Source organism: Cervus canadensis, chromosome 12 (genome assembly GCF_019320065.1).
Source record: "Cervus canadensis isolate Bull #8, Minnesota chromosome 12, ASM1932006v1, whole genome shotgun sequence".
NCBI lineage: Eukaryota > Metazoa > Chordata > Mammalia > Artiodactyla > Cervidae > Cervus > Cervus canadensis.
The window spans coordinates 49,490,568-49,515,170 of NC_057397.1; the positions used below are offsets into that span (position 1 = coordinate 49,490,568).

Consider the following 24,603-nt stretch of genomic DNA (forward strand, 5'->3'; position numbering starts at 1 on the left):
CTAATAATTTCTACCTCATTTCCAAGTCCAGGCTTGCTCTGCTTGCCACAGGACAGGTCAATAAACCAAGAGACTAAGTACTGAGGCAAGGAAGATTGATAAGATGGCAGACTATTGTCTCCAAAAAAAAACCTTCTTATAGGGTCTGGATGCCAATTTTTTTGTGTAGAACAGAGAAGGAGAGGAAGTAAGGAAGTAAAGTAAAAAGGTTATTTATCTTGCAAAATAGGAGGGGATGTATTGTTTTTTTCTTTTCTGCAGCCATTCACAAGTGGACAGGGTCAGATTGTTACCCAGTGAGCTGAACAAAACCACTTTTGTTTAAGATTCAGGCAGAGGGGTAGAGTTCCCTGAGGCAGGACATTATGTATGATTATAATAACAAAAGCAATGAAAAGCAAAGGTCAAAGTCTGAGAAACAGATCCAGCATGGAGTTAAAATTGGCTCCTCCCTGTTACATTTACACGTATCTTGATGTAGTAATTTGGTGATTAAATGAAATAACTCAGATAAATCGCCTTAGAGAGTCCTTTGTATGCAGTGCATTCCTCATAAGTACTGTTTTAATTTCCTTCCACTACTTCACCTGTGTGTAGGAAGGATTACACCACAGAGACACAGAAGGCAAGAACATCCTGTAGGCCAGTTTATCAATATAGACGTGTTAGTTTACTAGGACTGCAGTAACAAAATCCCACAAACTGGGTGGCTTTATCAGCAGACTTTTTTTTTTTTTCCTAGTTCTGAAGAATAGACTTACAAAACCAATGCATGGAGAAGGCCATTCTCTTTCTGAAGGTTATTAGTAAAGATCGTCCCTTTCCTAATTCGGGCTTCTAGTGGTAACCAGAAATCTTTGCCATTCCCTTGCTTATAGGTAATTCACTTAAATCTCTGTCCTCATTACTACAAATTATTTTCCTGTGTTTTCATCTCATTCTCTTTGCTTTTTATAAAGAGAGTAGTCATACTGGCTTAAGGGCCCACCTTAATTCAATATGACCTCAGTTTAACTCATATCTACAACAATCCTATTTTCAAATAATATTCTGCAGTTCCAAGAAATACATAAATTTGGGGGACATTTTTCAACCAATATAACAGGCACGGTAAAATGACAGAGGTCTTTTTACCCTGAGATGTCAGCCTCACGAATGGAAAGACATTGGGTGCGTTTTAAACTTTTTTAAAGAGCAAATTAGTAGAAATAGGTGAAGATTGAAACCACAGTTGTTGGCAGCTATTTTTGACTTAACTTTTTGTAGTGCTTTGTCTTCAAGAGTCAAAAGAAAAACAAATGCAAAGTTGTTCCTTTTATTATTCCCTTCACCTCTACAATATAAAGAAAATTATTAATACATAATTCAATCCTGAAAAGCATCTCAGGCAGGAACTGTTCAGATCCCATTCTCTAGCACTCTGACTCACAATTACCTCTATTTCATCCCCGTTTAAAATTTTAGATTTAGAGTCATCTTAGGGAAGACTATTTGTTACAAGACTCCTTCCTGAAGAAACCTATGTTTGTGTATTATTTAGCAAATATTTGTTGGATCATAAACAAAATCATAGGCACTAATTACTAAATTGTGAAAAAGACAGATAAATATTCTCCTCCCTCATATCTTAAAGCCTAGATGTAGCCATCATCAATGAAAAAGTAAACTAATAAATGGAAAATAATAAAGGTTAAAACAACTCATGATTGCATGTACCACAAAATAGACTTCTGTGATTAGGAAAAAAAAGAGTAAAGGGTAAGGGGAAGTGGGCAGTGAAGAGCTCAGAATGATCTTAGGTGGCTTCAGCTTGCTACTGTTGCAGAAACCAGTAGTTGAGAAACCAAACACCACACTCGGAGAGCTGGAGAACTCAGGTTTGTTATGCTGGCCGGCCCAGAGGAGTTAACACTCCAAGCTCTGAGCCCCAAACAAAGGGGTTACAGAGTATTTATAGACAGACCATAGTGGGCAACACTAGCTGCTAATAGGCTGGTTTAAAGTAAGGGGTTTCACAGGTGTGGGAACAGCAGTCAAGATTGGGAGGGGGATGCCTGACCTTCACACAGACAGGCATGATTAAACAGGTTTGCAGGGGCTGGGCAATTGCAAAGAACAGCACAAGGGTGAGAGAGATAAGCTCATTACAATACCAGTTCCTAGTATTGTAAGTCCCCACTTTCTGAGACTTCATGACCTACGTGATCCAGGTCAGCTTGCAAGAAGCAAGCTGAGTTACAGAGGCAGAACAAGCAGGAGTTTATGTAAAACTTTGACTTTTCCTCTTCACTGCAACTTGGAGGGGTGTTTGGGTTCCCAGTCAGAGACTGGGGCCACATTGTGGTGGTAGATGCATGAGATTCGATCCACTATTCCAGTGGTCAGTGACAAGGGCCCTAGCCCTTCAGCTTTGCAGAGAATTTCCACAAAGAAGGCAAGTAGTGAAGTAAGTATATATTAAGAGGAAAAAGAGAACAGTAGACCTGAAGAGTAAATACTAAAGAGTACAGTGGATAGAGGCACACAGGCAGTCTCAGAGGGAGAATCCCCAAGTCACCCCCTTGTAGCAGTTTGAATTACTTTTTATGGTGTATTTCTTCTGGGTTTCCTTTAGCCAGTCATTTTCATTTGGCCAATCACAGTCCATGTTTGGTATATCTCAAGATCCTCCATGTGTGCGCATGCGTCTCTTAGTCAAACTAGAGTCTATGAAAGAGGCTTGTAGGTAGCCTGGCATTAGTTAGCATCAGTCCCCTTTGACCTCCAAGGAGCTTTTCTGAGCATGTGTGGTCAGAGAGACCTGACTTTGAAATAAGAAATATATATTCTGTGCAGGACCCAACCTCCTCTCTTAATTATCCTGCTATTCTCCTCTTGGAGTTTTGGTCCATAGAGAATGAATCTCCGATTACTTTACCCTGGAGGGGCCCATCTGCCTCCTGCCTCAAGAAGATTCAGTTCAGTTTGGTCACTAAGTCCTGTCCAACTCTTTGCGACCCCATGGACTGCAGCACACCAGGCCTCCCTGTCCATCACCAGCTCCCGGAGTTTACCCAAACTCATGTCCACTGAGTTAGTGATGCCATCCAACCATCTCATCCTCTGTCGTCTCCTTCTCCTCCCACCTTCAGTCTTTCCCAGCATCAGGGTCTTTTCAAATGCTCTTTGCATCAGGTAGCCAAAGTAGTGGAGTTTCAGCTTCAACATCAGTCTTTCCAATGAGTGTTCAGGACTGATTTCCTTTAGGATGGACTGGTTGGATCTCCTTGCAGTCCAAGGGACTCTCAAGAGTCTTCTCCAACACCATTGTTCAAAAGCATCAATCCTCTGGCACTCAGCTTTCTTAATAGTCTGACTCTCAATCCATATGTGACTACTGGAAAAACTCAAGAAGATTAGCTTGAAGTTTAAAAAAAAAAAAAAAACTTTACAGGCAAATAAAAGTAAAATAATACACATACGGGTATCTCTACACTTCTCTAACTTCTGAGTTGATCTCTTTCTCAAGTAAGATATTAATAGATAAAATACTGTCCTCTGAAGCAGTCTCATAAGTATCACATCCTGTTGGGCTCTCTGTATCTTCTACTCCCCTTTCTCTTACCTCTCTGGCATTTCTCACAACTACCTTTTACCTTGAAATTGTAATTATTACCCATGTTTCCTCCACCATCTGGAATGTTCTTCTGCCCACGATTACCCTTCAGCACTGGAAAAATCTCACTCATCCTTTAAAATTTATCTCATTTCATCTCTTTTTATTAGAGTTTTCCTTAACTGGTCTAGTTGATGTTCCTCAGAAGTCTCATAATACTCTCACAATAGGGCTGGAGCTCTGGATAAACCCTGTGCTAGCTGTGTGATCATAGACAAGTTACTATGTCTTTTAAACGTCATAATTTTTATATTCATATTGAGGTATATCAAGAACTTGGAAATGGAAAATTTGCTCATTCATGTCTGACTCATGGACTGTCAGGAACACCAGGCTCCTGTGTTCATAGGACTTTTCCTGGCAAGAGTACTGGGGTGGCTTGCCATTTCCTCTTCCAGTAGCTCTTCCTGACCCAGGGGTTGAACCCACAACTCATGCATTGCTGGTGGATTCTTTACCGCTGAGCCACCTGGGAAATCTGACATAAAGAATTTAACTCCTAAGTTTAAGTAATAAAATTAAACATATACAATACATTTTTCTTCAAATGTTTTAATAACAGAAAATGTGTTTCTTGAATTGATCATAGCATATTACATTTTTTGAGAGCTACTAGTGAAAATGGTCTCTAATCAAGTAAATGATTGTGATATAGATATCATCAGGGGCCAGTAGTCATGATACTTAGATTCATATAGACCTTTTTTTCAGTAGCTTTTAACTTATTTCAAATAGGAACCTAATATAATGGGATGAGTAGTTCAAATGATGTAGAAAATTAGAAATATATGATTTAACTTGCCTGTGAGTGTCCAGGAGTCTCCAGCAGAGGCGTGTGTCAGCGGTGGCCTGCAACAGGGTTGGGGGCGCTGACTGTAGCAATGTATGCATGGGACCTTTTGAAGGAGGTCACCATTATCTTTATTACATCCACCATAGTTTGGCAGCAGGTAAATAACAGGGAGAGGGCACAGCCCCATCCATCAACAGAAAATTGGTCTAAAGATTTACTGAGCATGGCCCTGCCCTTCAGAACAAGACCCAGTTTCCCCTCAGTCAGTCTCTCCCATCAGGAAGCTTCCATAAACCTCTTATCCTTCTCCATCAGAGGGCAGACAGACTGAAAACCACAATCACAGAAAACTAACCAATCTGACCATATGGACCACAGCCTTGTCTAACTCAATGAAACTATGAGCCATGCCCTGTAGGGCCACCCAAGATGGACGGGTCATGGTGGAGAGTTCTGACAAAATGTGGTCCACTGGAGGAGGGAATGGCAAACCACTTCAGTATTCTTGCCTTGACAACTCCATGAACAGTGTGAAAAGATATGACACTGAAAGTTGAACTCCCCAGGTTGGTAGATACCAAAGATACTACTGGATATCAGTGGAGAACTAACTCCAGAAAGAAGGAAGAGATGGAACCAAAGCAGAAATAACACCCAGTTGTGGATGCAACTGGTGATGGAAGTACAGTCCAAAGCTGTAAAGAGCAATGTTGCATAGGAACCTGGAATATTAGGTCTATGAATCAAGGCAAATTGGAAGTGGTCAAACAGGAGATGGCAAGAGGGAATTTTGACATTTTAGGAATCAGTGAAATAAAATGGACTGGAATTGGTGAATTTAACTCAGATGACCATTATATCTACTAGTGTGGGCAGGAATCCCTTAGAAGAAATGGAGTAGCCATCATAGTCAACAAAAGAGTCCAAAATGCAGTACTTGGATGCAGTCTCAAAAATGACAGGATAATTATTACTTTCCAAGTCAAACCATTCAATATCACCAGTAATCCAAGTCTCTGCCCCAGTCAATAATGCAGAAGAAGCTGAAGTTGAATAGTTCTATGAAGACCAACAAGACCTTTTAGAACTAACACCCAAAAAAGATGTCCTTTTCATTATAAGGGACTGGAATGCAAAAGTAGGAAGTCAAGAAACACCTGGAGTAACAGGCAAATTTCGCCTTGGAGTACGGAATGAAGCAGGGCAAAGGCTAATAGAATTTTGCCAAGAGGACGCACTAGTCATAGTGAACAGCCTCTTCCAGCAACACAAGAGAAGACTGTATACGTGGACATAACCAGATGGTCAATACCAAAATCAGATTGATTATATTCTTTGCAGCCTAAGATGGAGAACCTCTATAAAGTCAGCAAATACAAGACCTAGAGCTTACTGTGGCTCAGATCATGAACTCCTTATTGCCAAATTCTGACTTAAATTCAAGAAAATAGGAAAAACCACTAGACCATTCAGTTATGACCTAAATCAAATCTCTTATAATTATACAGTGGGGGTGACAAATAGATTCAAGGGATTAGAAGCTAGACAGAGTGCCTGCAGATCTATGAATGGAGGTTCATGACATTGTATGAGAAGCAGGGATCAAGACCATCCCCAAGGAAAAGAAATGCAAAAAGGAAAATTGGTTGTCTGAGGAGGCCTTACAAATAACTGAGAAAAGAAGAGAAGCTAAAGGCAAAGGCAAAAAGGAAAGATATACCCATTTGAATGCAGAGTTCCAAAGAATAGCAATGAGAAATAAGAAAGCCTTCCTCGATGATCAAGGTGAAGAATTAGAGGAAAAAAATAGAATGGCAAAGACTAGAACTCTCTTCAAGAAAATTAGAGACACCAAAGGAATATTTCCTGGAAAGATGGGCACAATAAAGGACAGAAATGATATGAACTTAACAGAAGCAGAAGATATTAAGAAGAGGTTGCAAGAATACACAGAAGAGCTACAAAAAAGTTCCTCAGGACCCAGATAATCACAATGGTGTGATCATCAACTAGAGCCAGACATCCTAGAATGCAGAGTCAAGTGGGTCTTAGGAAGCATCACTACAAACAAAACTAGTGGAGGTGATGGAATTCCAGTTGACCTATTTCAAATCTTAAAAGATGATTCTGTGAAAGTGGTACACTCAATAGGCCAGCAAATTTGGAAAACTCAGCAGTGGTCACAGGAAGGAAAATGTCAGTTTTCATTCCAGTTCCAAAGAAAGGCAATACCAAAGATTGCTCAAAACACCACATAATTGCCCTCATCTCACACACTAGTCAAGTAATGCTCAAAATTCTCCAAGCCAGGCTTCAACAATACATGAACCATGAATTTCCAGATGTTCAAGCTGGATTTAGGAACAGCAGAGGAACCAGAGATCAAATTGCCAACTTTTGTTGGATTATCAGAAAAGCAAGAGAGTTCCAGAAAAACATCTATTTCTGCTTTATTGACAATGCCAAAGACTTTGACTGTGTGAATCACAACAAACTGTGGAAAATTCTGAAAGAGATGGAATACCAGACCACCTGACCTGCCTCTTGAGAAATTTGTGTGCAGGTCAGGAAGCAACAGTTAGAACTGGTCATGGAGCAACAGACTGTTTCCAAATAGGAAAAGGAGTATGTCAAGGCTGTATATTGTCACCTTGCTTATTTAACTTATATGCAGAGTACATCATGAGAAACGTTGGGCTGGTTAAAGCACAAGCTGGAATCAAGATTGCCGGGAGAAACATCAGTAACCTCAGATATGCAGATGACATCACCCTTATGGCAGAAAGTGAAGAAAAACTAAAGAGCCTCTTGATGAAAGTGAAAGAGGAGATGAAAAAGTTGTCTTAAAACTCAACATTCAGAAAACTAAGGTCATGGCATCCAGTCCCATCACGTCATGGCAAATAGATGGGGAAACAATGGAAACAGTGGCTGACTTTATTTTTGGTGGCTCCAAAATTTCTGCAGATCATGACCACAGCCATGAAATAATAGATGCTTGCTCATTGGAAGAAAAGTTATGACCAACCTAGATAGCATATTAAAAAGTAGAGACATTACTTTGCCAAGAAAAGTCCGTCTATTCAAAGCTATAGTTTTTCCAGTGGTCATGTATGGATGTGAGAGTTGGACTATAAAAAGACTGAGCACCAAAGAATTGATGCTTTTGAACTGTGGTGTTGGAGAAGACTCTTGAGAGTCCCTTGTACTGCAAGGAAATCCAACCAATCCATCCTAAGGGAAATCAGTCCTAAATATTCATTGGAAGGACTGGTGCTGAAGCTGAAACTTCAATACTCTGGCTACCTGATGGGAAGAACTGACTCATTTGAAAAGACCCTGATGCTGGGAATGATTGAAGGCAGGAGGAGAAGGGGATGAGTGAGGATGAGATGGTTGGATGGCATCACCAACTGAATGGACATGAGTTTGAATAAACTCCGGGAATTGGTGATGGACAGGGGCGTCTGCTCTGCTGCAGTCCATGGAGTCACAAAGAATCGGTCACAACTGAGCAACTGAACTTGCACTTAACTTGTAAACATACTAATCTAGTTTGGTGAAAGGAAGCTCTGGAATCACATTGTCTGTGTTCAAATCCCTTCTCTGACATTCTGTAGCTATAGGAGTTGGACACATTCTTAATTGTTTTAGCAATTTTCTTTTTTCAAATTGGAATAACTATAGATTAGGTACAGAAATTAAGTAATATAGTTTTTGTGAGGGTTAGTAGAGTTAATATAAGTAAGATGTTTATAATATTTCTTGGAATGGAGTACTCATTGGGTACTTGTTTGCAATTATGACTAAATGCTAGGCACTTTGCTAGATGCAGGGAATTTGGTGACGAACCTTGGAAAGATTGGTATTAGCACATAAACTGACATGAGTATATAATTCCAAACAGTGATCACACCAAAATAGAAGTACATAATCAGAAGGACTAGAATGAGGGTGAGAAATAAGAAGGGTTAGTATAGAAAACTATTTAAGGAGTGATTGTTCTTTGTCGCTCATTTGTGTCCAACTCTTTGCAACCCCATGTACTGAAGTTCGCCAAGCTCCTCCATCCATGGGCATTTTCCAGGCACGAATACTGGAGTGGGTAGTCTTTCTCTTCTCCAGGTAGCCTTTCCCTACTCCAGAAGGAGTGATTAATTCCTCCTTAATATTGTAGCATTTTTTAAAATAAATGGTTAAAACTTGATAAATTCTACCATTTATTTTTATTCTTACAAATAAACCTTCTTTAATTTTGCTTTTTTTCCACATATGTGGATATATACATATATAGCTGTACAGAGAAGGAATAAGCATTATCTATCTTTACAGCCTATCAACTAAGAGTGTGTCAACCTCCACCACCCGTACCTAACGCTGAAATTTTGACAGAAGATGATGAATTTGAAATAGGTAAAGTGTCTTAAATTACTTTCAAAGAAAACATACTGTTAACAAAGGTTTTGCTTAAAATCAATAAAAATAAAGGATAGTAGCAGCCTGTCTTAAACCTTCTTTCCCTGGATTAATGGGGATTGTTTAGAATTTGTAAGAATGGAAAACAGTGAAAAGAGGCAAGGGAATGTTAGGTAAGAAAAAAAAAATTCTGTATTTTTAGAATGTACAGTTAGAAAACAGTACAGGAATCTGAGCCATATAACTATTCTGGTAGTTATTTCCAAATTATTATTTTGCTACCTTCCAACACTGTAGTCTTAACTATTGTTCTTCAAATTCAGGCATAAACTTGATATGTATAATAAATGATATGCAGGTTGTATTAGATGACATTTGATTTCCATATCCTTGAAAATAACTCATTATATTCCATGTGATCAAAAATAAAGTCCTTTCAAAGCTTATTGGAAATGTAGCCTCAATAATATCTCATAGTTTGAAAAATTATGTAAGAAAATAATGCATCTTAATGTAACAAAATAAAGTTTATCATTATTATCTATTAATATTAGTTTTGGCTGAGAAATGTAAGAAAATATCAATGACCAATGTGAATCTAATCTTGATAGCAGCAACTAGGAATCCTTTTAACTGCTTGATATACTTTTAATGAATATCTTACCTGTACCAACCAGATTATTTCCTTACTACTATTGCTTATATATGATCGGATTGCTCTAGTACCAGTTTTATTGGTATTTATTCTTGGCTTCAGTTCTAATTGGTCAGTGCTCATGACTTACTAGTAGTTTAATATTTTGAATATCATCGCTGCTTACAACTAATAGAATTTTTATACTGATTGAAAATGACTGAAAGAAAAAATATTCAGATTTTATAACTGAACCATCTGTTTATTTTAACCATTACCTTGGTGCTTATCTGAAGCCCCTTCTGCCTGTTTTTTCAATAGGTGATATTATTAGATATCAGTGTCTTCCAGGATTTACTTTGGTTGGTAACGCAATTCTGACATGCAGATTAGGAGAACGACTCCAGATGGATGGAGCACCTCCCGTTTGTCAAGGTACCAATTCTTATGATTATTTATTTCTAAGTATTTGTTTTATGTTTAATTCAGTACTAACAAAATTGAGAAAACTCTATTTTATACAATTATTATATATTTAACTGACAGTAATTTAAAAATTATATTATTCATATATGGTGTTTTTCATTCCATTATTTATCAGATTTAACTAAACACTGTTTATTCATCCAAGGTTTAATTTTTCTAGTTTATTCCATAGTCAGTTCAACTTATTTAAATTACTTTTGCTGTGAGGTTTGGAAGTGGAGATAGAAAGCAAGAGAAACCACTTTAAATAAAGGTTCCAATGTGGATTTCAAGTAGCTTCTGTTCTAACCACTAGAATCATTAAACTTTACTGAGCACATATTAAGAATGAAGATCTAAGGGAAAAAACAAAAGAAAAGTTGCAAATGGTCCCTGCTATGAAAGCAAAATGGTGTAAGGAATATGACAGCCATATAAGCTGTAGCATACAGCATTAAGGTAGAATCATAATATTAAGCTGTTTATATGAGAGGCAAAGATTGATGGAGGCATTACTCCCTTAGTCATGGGTTCTGAATAACAAATTATACTTACTTTGGTAGAACTGAGCTAGCAAAAGAGTTAGCCAAGAAACAGAGGTATATGCAAAGACACAGAAATGAAAGATGGTGAAATGCAGACTTCAAGGAATTCAGTGTTACAAGGACAAGACCATGATGGATCTTGAATGATGTACTGGGATTTTGATGTTCAGGAATCATGTATTATTAACTTGTGTAGCTCCTAGGGCCATAATAGTGCCTAATACACCTGACAACCCACTCCGGTCTTCTTGCCTGGAAAATCCTATGGATGGAGGAGCCTGTCAGGCTACAGTCCATGGGGTTCCAGAGTCAGACACAACTGAGTGACTTCTCTTTCTTTCTTTCTTTTACATAGTAATTAATTATAAATATTGGTTAACTTGAGTAAAATTGATTTTGATTATCCCTCCCCAGATTTTCTTGAATTGCTTCCTTCACTGGGGTTTATTCCTAAGAAATAGAAATCAATTTTCCATGTAGTATCTTAACTCTTCTAATGATAAAACAAAAATTCTGTTTATTATTTCAAACATGCTGTCAGTAGGAAGAAATGTTTGATTTTTCTACCTCTGTGGAGTCCTTAGTCTTAGAAGATAAGGGCTCTCAAAGCATCAAGAAAGAAAAGATGAGTTTGGAGGTATAACCAGCACCAGTATAAGAATTTCCCTTGATCTTAATCAATGATTTTGTAGGCCATCTTAGGGTTGGTTGTTAATTCTGAAGTTTATCACCTGTATTCCTGAATGAACAAGCAATTACATGTCAAGGTTTCTTCCTTGACCCAATATATAATTTAATTGTGAGCTCTTGGAGAGCAATACTTCTTATTTATATCTAGATCCAAATTCAGCATTATTTTTAATTAAAATTAAATTATTTTTAATTAAAAATTAATTATTTTTAATTAAAAAAACAATTTTGTTAACCTTGTTATTTGAGTCCCTCATATCTCAAGACTTTCAATATCTTATTTCTAAAATCAGAATTTCCTGTAGTAAGTGTGTCTCCTCCTATTTTATCTTCTGTGGAGAGTACAAAAAAGGAGATAATCAATGTTTGCTCCATAATAATACTATGGGTACTAACTAAAGTTAATTGTCCCTCAGAATGAGTTTAGACAGAGTTACTGTATTAATTAATTGACCTAGCACTTTGGCAAAAATTCTGAGTTTAAATATTTGTTTAGGGACTTCCTGGGTCCAGTGGTTAAGATTCCATGTTCCTAATGCAAGGGGAAGAGGTTTGATCTGGGGAAATGAGATCCTGCCACACAGTATGGCCAAAAAAATATTTTTTTTCTTCAACTGAATTAATTCACAGTCCTGCTAAAAAATTGTTATTCTTTTGGAATCTGTTGTAACCAATAATACTATTTTTATTAATAATCTATTTTAAATTATTTTACTTTTTCACTTCTCCTAAAAGAGGCTACATCACTTTTGTTATTCCTCCCTGGATCCTCTTTAGTTCTTTATATCACACTTAAAACATGGAAAGCATCTCTAAATATGATGTTCTTCAAAGGGTTTAATATAAATAAAATATAATAGGTGACTAAGGCTTCCCTGGTGGCTCAAAAATAAACAATCCACCTGCCAGTGTATGAGGCATAGGTTTGATTCCTGGGTTGGAAGTTCCCCTGGAGGAGGAAATGGCAACCCACTCCAGTATTTTTGTCTGGAAAATTGCATGGATGGAAGATCCTGGTGGGCTATAGTCCATGGGGTTTCAGAGTCAGACATGACTTAGCAACCAAAACATGTATAAAGGGGAAAAACTGTATACACTTCTTAAAGTTGTGGTGGCAAATAAGTGATATAATACACAGAAAGTGCTTAACAGTATATTCTTGCTTCATATCGGTTTAGTATGAGAATAGGTTAATTTTTGTATTTATAGTAAGTTATATCGAATTGTCTCAGTTTTTCAAATGTAACGTGGAATATTTGTTCAGTCTAAAACATTGGGACTATTAAGACGTACACTTGCTTTTCTATAACAATAGCCTAAGAAGAAAGTTTAAAAAGCCAAGAAATTATAGCCATAAAATTAACTAACTGCAATAATAGAAGCATACATTAAGAGGCACCAAGAAGGAAATAAGCAGTTCTGCTTGGACTGATGGAGGAGAGATTCAGGAAGTATTTCACAGAGGGTGAGACCTGGTCTGGGTTTTGAGGTGCCCGAATAGTTCAAGTGTATCAGACGAGAGAAGGACATTTGAAACAGAAGAACTAACAGATATGCCAAATTGAGAAAATTATAGGTTATCCAGTATGTTTGGAGCATTCTATTTCAGAGGAGGAATAGCAGAAAACAAAGCTGGAGAGGCATGCAGGGACTAACCTTGAAGGCTTTGAAGGAGCTGAATGGTTTTTAGTGAGTTGTTGACATGCTCAATAACACAGTTACTCACCTAGCTAAATATTTCAGAAATATTAAATATCAGTAGCTGGGCACACGCAACATAACCCTTTTCTTAAAACTTCCTTGTCATATCTTTTAATTATTTATATCCTTTATTTCAATATGCCATAGCTATATATTCATTCATCTTTATCTTTGACTCATTTTTTTTCATTCCATTTCTCTTCATTTGTTCATTTGTTTATTTTACATATTTTTCACTTTGTAAAAAGCAAACATCAGATTTCTCTTTTTAGACTGAGAATGATCCAATACTATTTGTTGAATTGTTACTTTTTCACTTTGAAATCACATCCAATATGCAGACATCTCAGATTCAATAAGAGAGATAGAAGTAATAAAAAAGAAAGAAAACAGTTCTTAGATTAGCTATAGTATATTCTATAGTAAAAATCCAAATATCTGTATATTAATTTATGGCAGATTTTATTAACTCAAGTTATTTTGAGTTATTAACTTGATTAAAGAACAATCATATGTTGCCATAATTTACTAGTGTACTATACTTTGGAGATGCAGTTGATATATTTTTATGAAATGAACAGCTTATGCTTTGTCTTACCTTTTTGGTCTGGAAAGGTAACTGGTGACCCCAAATTGTTTTAAATCCTCATGGTTTAAGCATATTCCTGAGATTAGAGAAGTAGCTTTGTCTGGAATGAATACTCTGAGGAATGGCAACTTCCTGTCTGTCCTCACATACCTGAGTGAATGAAAGTTTGAGGACAAAAGAAAAAGTCAAGAAGAAAAAGGACTTAGATAAGAGAGGCAGAGGGAAAAGAACATAAGAAGATGAAGAAAGATAGGGAAATAATAAAGATAGAGAAGGAAGTAAATGCCTTGTCTTTTAATTATCTATATATTTATATTTATTAATCCAGAAAGAAAATGTGTCTCCCATGTAATAAAAAAAGGAAATTGATATCATACAATTTTAGGACATTGCTTCATTTTTTGAACTGCAAGCTTATTATACAAGTTGTCATTTTATACACATAGTTCAAAGTATTGTTTCCTTTATTGTTATCTAACGTAGAAACAGAATAAGCAGTATATAAAATGCAGTTTTCACTTAAGTCTGAAACATGAGCATTATCTAATGATACATTTTTTTCTGACAGTGCTCTGTCCCGCCAATGAATTACGCCTGGATTCTACGGGAGTCATATTGAGCCCTGGATATCCTGACAGTTACCCAAATCTTCAAATGTGTGCCTGGAGCATTTCTGTGGAAAAAGGATATAACATCAGCATGTTTGTAGAATTCTTCCAGACAGAAAAAGAATTTGATGTTCTTCAGGTGTATGATGGTAACCATAGGTTATATTTACTGGATATTCACAAATTCAATTTGAATGCTTAAGTATACATTCAGGCCTTCAGTATAAACAACTGCCTATATGACTTTATTTTATCTTATGGATAATTTCAGAAAGTAGCAACATCAAACTTACCTATATACCATATGAAAATTGTACTTAGCTTGATCATTATGTTATAAATTGTAGCTGCTTTAGCTATGGAATTAAGATGTATAAACAAACATGTTATGTTATGTTTAAGTTATTGTTGATGAAGTAAATTGGTCCTGGATGAATTTCACCATATTTAATACTATTCTAAATATGTGAAATACTAAGCATAAGTTGCTCAGTTATATCTAAACTGTATTATTTTCTTTCTGAAGGACCAAACATTCAAAGCCCAGTGCTTGTTTCACTCAGTGGGGATTATTCATCTGCTTTCAACATAACAAGCAATGGTCATGAAGTATTCCTTCAATGGTCAGCAGATCATGGCAATAACAAGAAAGGCTTCCGGATAAGATATATAGGTATGTGATACTTATAACTTCAGTGCAGATCTCACCTGAATCCTCAGTATGGTTGTGATTAAGGAGCATAGACACAGATACTATTCAGTTAGGTATGAATCTGAATCATGATTCCTCTATTGATGTTTCTTGAGTTATTTATATAACATTTCTGTCCCTCTGTTTCCTTATTATAGTGATAAACTACTATATCTTTCACATGATTTGTGAAAAATTAAAAGCACTTAAAGTATTTATGACTTAATTATAAACTTTGATACTTTAAGTGCTTATTTTCCCAGAGACGTTTCCCTTGAACAGTCAAAAAATAATAGTGTTGCTCAATTGTGTGTATCTGATCTATTTAATATATAAATAACTCCTTTAATAAGTTTAAACAAAAGATAAACATACAATTGTAAAAATCTTTGTTTTCATCATTGCCCGCTGATTTATGATACTTGCTAAAATATTTTAAATATTAAAATACAAAATGATGAATAGATCACTTAAAAACTTTTATTTTTTAAAAAAATTAATTGTTTTTTCATCATTGCTTTTCACTGAATAATAGTGAAAAAGATGAGGGCTGAAAATTCTTTTTAATATCAAGATGAAATAGCTTTTTCTATATGCCTTCCTGTTTATGAAGTCTACTGATACTGAACCCAAAATATTCCTGTTGAATAAGTGTACATGGTTTTCTATTATGCAAAGATTATATCCCTTTTGTTTATTACCATCCTAAGTCATGTCAGAGGGACTGGCTGTGGGCTAAACTGAGTCTTGCTCTGATGGGCTTCCGTGGTGGCTCAGATGGTAAAGCATCTGCCTGCAATGCGGGAGACCCGGGTTCGATCCCTGGGTCAGGAAGATCCCCTGGAGAAGGAAATGACAACCCATTCCAGTACTCTTGCCTGGAAAGTTCCATGGATGAAGGAGCCTGGTAGGCTACAGTCCATGGGGTCGCAAAGAGTCAGACACAACTGAGCGACTTCACTAAGTCATGTCAGAGGCCATGGGTATGTGCTCAGGAACAAAACACTTCAGAGCCAATCAGTCATCTCTTTCTTTAGTGTTCAGATCATGTCTCCTGAAGCCATGGATCATTGCATATCAGTCTTACTGAAAATTGCTTTCTTAAATATTTTATAAATTATTCTGACACAATTGTAGACATAAACTTAAATAAATTTGATTCTAGTTTTAAAGATAAACTGTTGAATTTTACTCATTTATATAAATTTGCATGGCTAGTATATAATACAGAAATGTAATATTTTTTGTCTACTTTGATTTTAAAACTATAAGATGATAGTTTGTCAACAATGTGTCTTTTCCATATTAGAAGTAAGTTGTTACTGACATTACATGATAGCATATTTACAATTTTTATCCTATAATAGATATCTATTGTTTGAAATATTATTAGGCATGCAAAGGAGAAATATTTAAAGGCTGAAATATGTACCCAAGTCATTCTTAATACTTTTTCATATTTTAATCAAAGTTTCTATCATATGAACTTTATATGTATCTTTTTATTAAAGCTGTGCCCAGACTCTATTTAAAAAGTCAGAACATTAAGTTGTATTTTTAATGACGATAATAACTTAAAGGGAAACCATTTAAATCTAACAATTATAAGCATTAGATTCACCATATTAAAGACTATATTAAAGACTTATTTATGTTGATCTTCATGACAAAGTTGGACATAAATATAATGAAAACATCATTTTTAGCCCTAAGAATGACTTGACATATTGAGTACATATTTTGCCTTTAGAAAATGACAGGTTATGACACATATATTCTAAGTCCATCTCTTTCTTACTATTTACCCCTAAAGTCTCATTTTTTCTCAGATGAATACATTGAAGTTTCAAAGGGTAAATGGATCCTGCCAGGCTGAATAGTCTCAAAAGTACATGTATATGAAAAAGCCAGTTGACATTATCTTTTGACATTTCAGACTTCAGGAGATGAAAAAAGTGTTATTTTATTGGCATTTTTTATCACCATATGTAAGCACTCTTGACAGCATGGAAACGCTTTAATAAACTGGGAGAGAGGATTATGAAATGCGGAGGGATCTATTTTAGACATCCACCAAAATGAAATGCATGCCCTAACATGACATAGGTGTCTGGAGATAATTTCAAAGTGACATGTAGATACATGCTTTAAAATATTGCTACCCAAACTGTAGCATATAGGCCTTTCAAATGGCAGGAAATAATACCATTTCAAAATTCAATGAACTATTTGTTCAGCTTTTGAACCTTCAGGGTGTTACAAAAGTATAATGTATTTCAACTTAGGAGACATCTTCAGTGACAATAAGAATTATAAAAAAGTCCAGAAATAGTTATGTCTCCTAAAGGTTATGTCAATAGATTGTCAAGTGGATGGAAAATAATATGATGTCCATATGAAGTAAAATTCACCTAGATGGCAATTGAATTGACCAGTTTTTATGAACTAGTATTATTATATTTTTATAACTGGATTGTAAAGAGTTTCTATTCATTAGTTATACAGTGATTTTTTATTTTCTTTTAAAAAAAGCTTTCTACTGTAGTACACCAGAATCCCCGCCTCATGGATACATTATCAGTCAAACAGGAGGACAGCTAAATAGTGTGGTCCGCTGGGCCTGTGATCGAGGATTCCGACTTGTCGGGAAAAGCAGTGCTGTGTGCAGAAAGTCTTCCTATGGGTATCACGCATGGGATGCACCGGTCCCCGCTTGTCAAGGTGAAGTATATTAACCAAAAATGGCACATTGATAAAAGACTAACCTTGTTTAGCTTTTTCATTTAGATTGCCGAAACTTCTAAAATTATAAATATTTGGAAGCATATTATAGATACCTCTAAGGAAAATAAGGCTTGAAAACACAGGCTGATAAATTTGAGGAGCATGTGACACATTGTTTTATAATGCTTCCATTGTTGTTATGTGATTTATGTCTTTACTCTCTCCATTTATATGCATACTCTACTCATACATCTACCATCCCCATCACTTAGCTGTCAGAAATGAATGACCCAGAGCTGGATTTTGTGTTAGTGTCGAATCTGCAGAGAAAAGAGAGGAAAAGATGGGCAAGGTCACTGAAAACATTCACTCTCAAGTATGCAAACATGTGTTCTCAGTGCAACAAATGTAAAAGAAAATGGAAAATGTAGCCAATGACCACATTATTTTTTCTTCACTGTTTAGCTAACTTGACAGAAATTACTTTCATTTTGTTAAAAATCAAAGCACACTCTGATCATTGATCGTGCAATGCAAAAGAATGGCAAATCAACAAATCGCACATTTTAGAGCTTTGGACTAGGTTCAAAAATGTTTTTAAAAAGTAGTTGAGTCTCTTACTAGGGAAAGACAAGTTTAACAATTCCACAGAAGATGTAATGTCATTGGACTTTGACAGTCTTAAAACATATCACATTATTTTGCAATATCAAATTTAAATTTACATTTGATTTATTTTACCCAGCATATGAAGGCATATATAACAACTGTGAACACTCACATTAAAAATACAAAGCACTTTTAATAAAATAATGGGGGTTACCTCTAATTTACCTATTGAAGGCAATTTATATAAAGAAATAAAATATAAAACAAATCAATTAAAATTTAAAATTTAATAACAGCAAGATGAAATGAACAGAGATTTGATGTTACCAGATAACTGAAATGGTTTCTTTTACTTGTTAAATTGTGATCTCTAATTCATGAAAATATAGCTTTCATAGATATATGGAAAAAAAATGAGAACTGAAAAACTGTTTCTTTATTTTATTGATGCAGAAACATTAATTCTTTATTAGACAGGGGTTACCAACACTGAAGGCACTGGCTTCTTGTAGAATAGGTACATTTAATAAACTGTCAACACATCAGCTTTTCTTTGACCAATGAATAGCAAATGTATTTATACATCTCTAGCATTAGGTAGTTTTCCAGAACTGATCTGAAAACGAATCATGATCTCATAATTTTTCATGAGAAATCATGAGAATTTAAAATATATATAATAACTTCTATATCATATGGATTTAAAATAAACACTTTAAATGCTCTGAACTTTGAACAATTAAATATCAATTATCAAGAATTATTCATATATATAATTAATCTTTAAGAAAACTTTAGTGAAAACAGTTAACTGTTAGTTAAAATAAAAAATTATACTGAACTTTCTGAAATTTTGACATTGTTTTGTAATGTTAGCACTATAATTTCATTGATTTTTTTGGTATATAATATGACATTTATGTATAGAGCCTTTTTTATTGTTCTTGAAATTTTTCTATAATTACAAAAGATAAAATGTAGCAGAAATAAAGACATTTTACATAGTAAAGTGATAAAGTATTTATATTAATAACTTGAAGAATCATTTTCAAAATTGACCCTTGATTTTCATTGCAACAAGTTTAAAAGATTAATTATTTTATAAAAAATTTTTATTGTATGTGACCTATCTGTGTTTGGATATAACTAATTAAAATGAAATGGCTAAATATCATTGGAAAGAGCTATATACACAATACAGTTTATTTTGGTTCCAAATTTGTTTTGCATTCTTCAGTCACTTCTGTTCTTCTTGTCCCTTCAGTCTCCTTATGCGTCCTTGCATATATTTACTTGAGCTATGGTTAGACAATGTGAACACAGTTAAAGATAGAAAAAGTATTCTGTTATCTCTATTTGGGTTTGGTTAGGTGTTTTATTTGTCTGTATATCAACTGATCATTCATTGACCCCTTGAATTAAATTATTATCATCCCTCTACACAATTGAGTGTTGTACAGTGCCATGTCCAGCACAGCGGGTGAGAAAGGCTTGAAAAGGGGTGAGCACCAAATGAAACGACAATTTGGCAAGCAGAGAGTCAGGGGGCCCTCCAGCTCTCCATGGCAGGAAAACAAAATGACTCCTTTCAGCCCGCACCTTTATTGGTAGAAGTCATATGAGATCATTAGGAAATAGCTATACTGGGGAGTTTGATCAGCACACCATAAAGAGGGAGTAAAGTAAGGCTCTGCTGTTAATCAGGAGCATCTTGTTTTGTGTCCATGGGGACGGCCGCTGGGGCAGGCAGTGAAGGGGAGCAGAAAGCACGTCCTGCCCCAAGTATGCCCGGTGGACATGCTTACGAGGACAATCAGGAGGGCGCAGTTTGCCGCACCCTCGAGTCATGTGGCGGCTTCTGGTCTCTGCTCCGCCAGGCTGCAACAGTACAGGATTATGTAGAAACAGTCACTTTATATTCCCTGTTTTCACTTTTAAATTGTGATTTTTGAGAGCTCTGGAGAGAAGCCTCTGACAATCACTCAGTGATGAAGATTTTTCTGAACTATGTTTTTCTTTTTTTTTTTTTAGCTAAGAACTTAAATTGTAAGGTATCTACAGGCACATTTGTCCTATCATTTTAGTATGTTGTCTTTTTTTTCAGTTCTGAAATATAGTCATTTTGTACTAACCAGGTATATGAAATCTATACTATTTAAATTTCATTGTTACTTTGCTATAAGCTTAACCTACACCATACCAACAATGTGCAGTTAACAGTCTTCAGTAGGGATTCAGTGGGGATGGTTTGTTAAAAATTGAAATTCCCAGAAATCCTAAGTGGAAACACTAACATTGCTTTAATAGACATCAGGGAATGATTTATGTTTGGAACACTATTTTAGAGGTCTATAATTAGATAATAATGTAATTATATGAGATTGCTTATATAATTTATGAAATCAAAATTACTTTTCTGTTTATAGTTTGTAAGTTATCAGATTACAAAAGATGAAACTATTCAGCAGTAGGGGGTCTGTCATTCAACTTTGAGAATTTTTTATAGGTTTAGCTAAGATTACTTTTTTTTAAATTCTGTAGTCAATTTGCATGGATTAATCAAAATTAAACACCTAAGTGATTGGCTTTATGAGAGAAGCAGAAATAATTTTAGGCTGAAATGAGAGACAGGTAAATGGAATACAACTTTTATAAATATTCCAACTAAACTTACATTTTTCTATTCTTTTCATATGAGAAAAATATAGTTACAAGTCCAAAATGTCTTGTGTGAAAACAATAAAATGAGCTATTTCAGAAATAAGAAATTTTATGACCAGATGTCATAAATAACTCCAGCTGGTTCAAGTCTATACCCATATTCAAATATATTAATCTTCCTGCAGATATATGTATGAATATTTATACTGAATATTATATAAAAGATACAGAGAATCTCATTTAGGGTTTGTCTGCCAAATATATTTTTTGAAAATTTATTTTTTTTTTTCTTTTTGGAGATGCAAATTGTGTACATGTAGAGCACCGACTGGAAGCAACTGACTTTAGGGGACTTCTGTATAGACATTTTAACTTATGTGAAAATATCCTATATACAATAAACTATTTAAATAAAAATCTATACTTTAAATAGCACCTTATGGTAAAACTTTTATGTAAATTAGATTTATTGTAAATAAAAATCAAGACATCAAAGACATATCAGCAAAATGCAGAAATATCCAAGCTACACTGAAAACAATAAGTCCTGACCCTGTATTTATTAGACATATCCATACACATCATATTCCATGAATGGTACTTAAGCACATAGAGTTTGACTGGACCTAAGATAAGGTAATATCCAGCTTCCAGGTAAAAACCTGTTTTCCTCCTGCCCGAAATCCTCGAGTGTTGGTTATCACCAGCTGTAAACTCTTTAATCAAATTGAATAGACCTAATTTGCTATGTCCAGACATGAGTTATCACTAATACACTCTATATTTACCTACCTTGCCTTCTCATATAATCTATAAACATGCTGATAATCATGCACACACTGACAAGAAACTCAGTAAGAAACTAAGAAAGCAAGCATTAATGATGTATGGATTCACCAATTTAAAAGCACTTTCAACAAGAGTTTGAAATAAATGATTCAGAAAAAGTTATAGCTCAGAAAAGCTTTTTGGGGAGATATTCTGAAATTGTTTCAGAGGAATTAATAAAATTCCAAATAGTTTTATATGCTTTACAGCTAATGAGACATCTAATTATTTTCTGCTTCTTGGTCTTTTATATATGGTATTTATTTTAGCAATTTCCTGTGGGATTCCTAAAGCTCCAACCAATGGAGGAATACTCACAACAGACTACTTGGTAGGAACTCGAGTTACCTATTTTTGTAATGATGGATATAGATTGTCATCTAAGGAACTTACCACAGCCATATGTCAGTCAGATGGAACTTGGAGCAATCATAACAAGACCCCTCGTTGTGTTGGTATGTAATATATTAAGGAAATTTCATCACTTGTATTTCTACTGGTATCTTATATGATTTAAAACTTTATGTATCAAATTGTAGAGCTCTTCCCTGAAGTGATGTCTAAGAAATAAAAGTAAATTAAGCTATCTTGTGCTATAAAGAACTAGAATATAGTGTAAGGACTTTTTACTCATTTTCAGAAGCTCTAGAATATATATGTCAAGAGAATAAAGTGAAATTTTATTTTACATAAAACTTTTTATTTACTTTGTAGAAAGGCGTCCATTAGTCAGCATGTTTTCAATACATAGGTCTTTTGAAAAATTTTTTTGTTTGCATGAATGAAATTATATTTAATACATTCAGTTCTGATTTTTATAAACATAAATGATGCTGCTGAGATGATCCAAACTTTCCAATAATTGTCAGAATTCTTCATAGAGCTTACATTTAGAATATTTCTCATTGCTGTCATTAATACTGTAATAGGTAAAATAATATTATATAATGGTCATTGAAAATAATTCAGGTAGAATATTTGATAGTAAAAGGATTGGAAATGTGTTTAAAGAAGGTCTTTAATTTTTCTCTATAAATCACTTATTTATTCTCCTTTAGTACTGACATTTCAACTTAGCTGTGATTTCATTTAAAATGGGATTCTTAAATTATTTGAAATCTTAAGTGTCTAGTAATGCATTTACTTATGCTGAGCAAGTTTTGAATTAGCTGAAGTTTATATTGACACTGGGAACTGAGTTCTGTTCATTCAGCCAAAGAGTGAATAGTGAAAACTCGTAAACACTCACACAGGCAAAGTTTATTTTAAAGGACAGAGATATAAAGTTCTTAGCATAGACACTGAGAGGGGGTAAAGAGCCCCCAAAAGGCGTGAATAACAGCAGTTTATATCTTTATTAGAATTAATCTGTTCAGTTCTGGTTGGCTGGGAGCCAGATGTGTGTAATTTCTGACCAATCAGTTTAAATGTTGCCATATCCAGCTTGTCATTTTTATGGCTTTTTCGGGTCCCCCATTTTCTCAGTGTCTCCAGATATTGGGATGCATTCATTGACCCTTTCTGAGGACCTCAGAGGATTATTTAGGGACCAAATATATGTTTAAGAGTTAATGGTCCACCTGGAGTTTTTCTTCTTGATAAACTGAACATCAGTTAATGATGATCTTGTCCTGGGTCTGCATGTTCTATGACCCTCCAGACTAGGGAGGCATTCCTCTGAATGCCTGGAAGTTGGAGCAAGTATGTCTTTAGGCTAGTGGAGCACAACATTCGTATGAGAGAAATGAAATTGAAATTAGAACAGAGCCTCTGACCCTACACTGACTGCCTAACAATTTCCACCTCAATATCACAAGTCTTGCATCAAAAGATCATTCTCATAAGACAGATTTTCTCAAAATATATAGTCAGTGATAGAGATTCTAGGTAAATGGAACAACATGTATAAATACTTTCAACTGTGAAATAGCATGACATGTTCAAGGAACTTCCAATAATGCCATAGAGCTGAGGGAAAGATTAGCATGGAAAAAAAATTACTAAAGACTTTTTATGGCACAATAGTGAAGGAAGTAAGGAAGTGATGAGCTAAGAATGGAATAGACATGAGACATAATTAAGTAAAACAGACATGACTGACTTAGTAGTATTTATTTTGGTTTTTGTATAGTTGTTACATGTCCAAGTATCAATTCCTTTACTTTGGAGCATGGAAGATGGAGAATTGTGAATGGTTCCCATTATGAATACAAAACCAAAGTAGTTTTCAGCTGTGATCCTGGTTATCATGGATTAGGTCCTGCTTCTATTGAATGTCTTCCTAATGGTACCTGGAGCTGGAGAAATGAAAGACCATATTGCCAAAGTAAGTATACACTCCATTAAACTTATTTCATAAGCAATCCTTGGTGGTTGAATTACTTGATCGCTTCTCTACACACTCTAGAACAATAATGAGGTAATATTATTTAAAAAATGATATATTCTCAAGTCATCTTAAAAACTTTGTAACTGTTTTTGTATTTGTAAGTGCTTATTAAAAACAGAGTCTTTGGGTTCAGATATCCTTTGCTTGGATTCTAGGTCTATCATTTATTAAAACAACTATGCACTGATTTTAGCCCTTTACATGTATTATTTCATTTATACCTTAGCTCCCATTCTATAAATTAGTTGATATTATTATATCTATTTTACTAAAGAAGAAACTGTGCCCAAGAATTTAACCATGTTATGTTAAGTCACAGAGCCTATAAATGGTGAAGAAATGGGCTTCAACCCAAGGATTCTAATGAAAACCTCTGCCTTTTGGTGTTATATGATGTTTATTCTATTTCTTAAACTAGAAAATTACAGTAATACCTTGTTGTTGTTGTTCATTTGTTATGTCCAGTTCTTTGTGACTCCATGGACTGTAGCCTGACAGGCTTCTCTGTCCATGGATTTCACAGGCAAGAATACTAGAGTGGCTTGTTACATCCTTCTCTGTAAGGTCTTCCAGATCCGAGATAGAAACCATGTCTCCCGTATTGG

The 24,603-nt window shown here is 35.0% G+C and overlaps 1 protein-coding gene across 1 annotated transcript in view; it reads left to right on the forward strand.

The window, feature by feature from the left end:
- CSMD3 (CUB and Sushi multiple domains 3) overlaps positions 1-24,603 on the forward strand; it is a 1,309,925-nt gene that overhangs the window by 1,203,293 nt on the left and 82,029 nt on the right. The window contains exons 46-52 of the mRNA XM_043483744.1: positions 8,781-8,861; positions 9,820-9,933; positions 14,057-14,245; positions 14,623-14,769; positions 17,320-17,508; positions 21,879-22,064; positions 23,741-23,935. Coding sequence (XP_043339679.1) covers positions 8,781-8,861; positions 9,820-9,933; positions 14,057-14,245; positions 14,623-14,769; positions 17,320-17,508; positions 21,879-22,064; positions 23,741-23,935 — 1,101 coding nt within the window. The remainder of the gene's footprint in view (positions 1-8,780; positions 8,862-9,819; positions 9,934-14,056; positions 14,246-14,622; positions 14,770-17,319; positions 17,509-21,878; positions 22,065-23,740; positions 23,936-24,603) is intronic.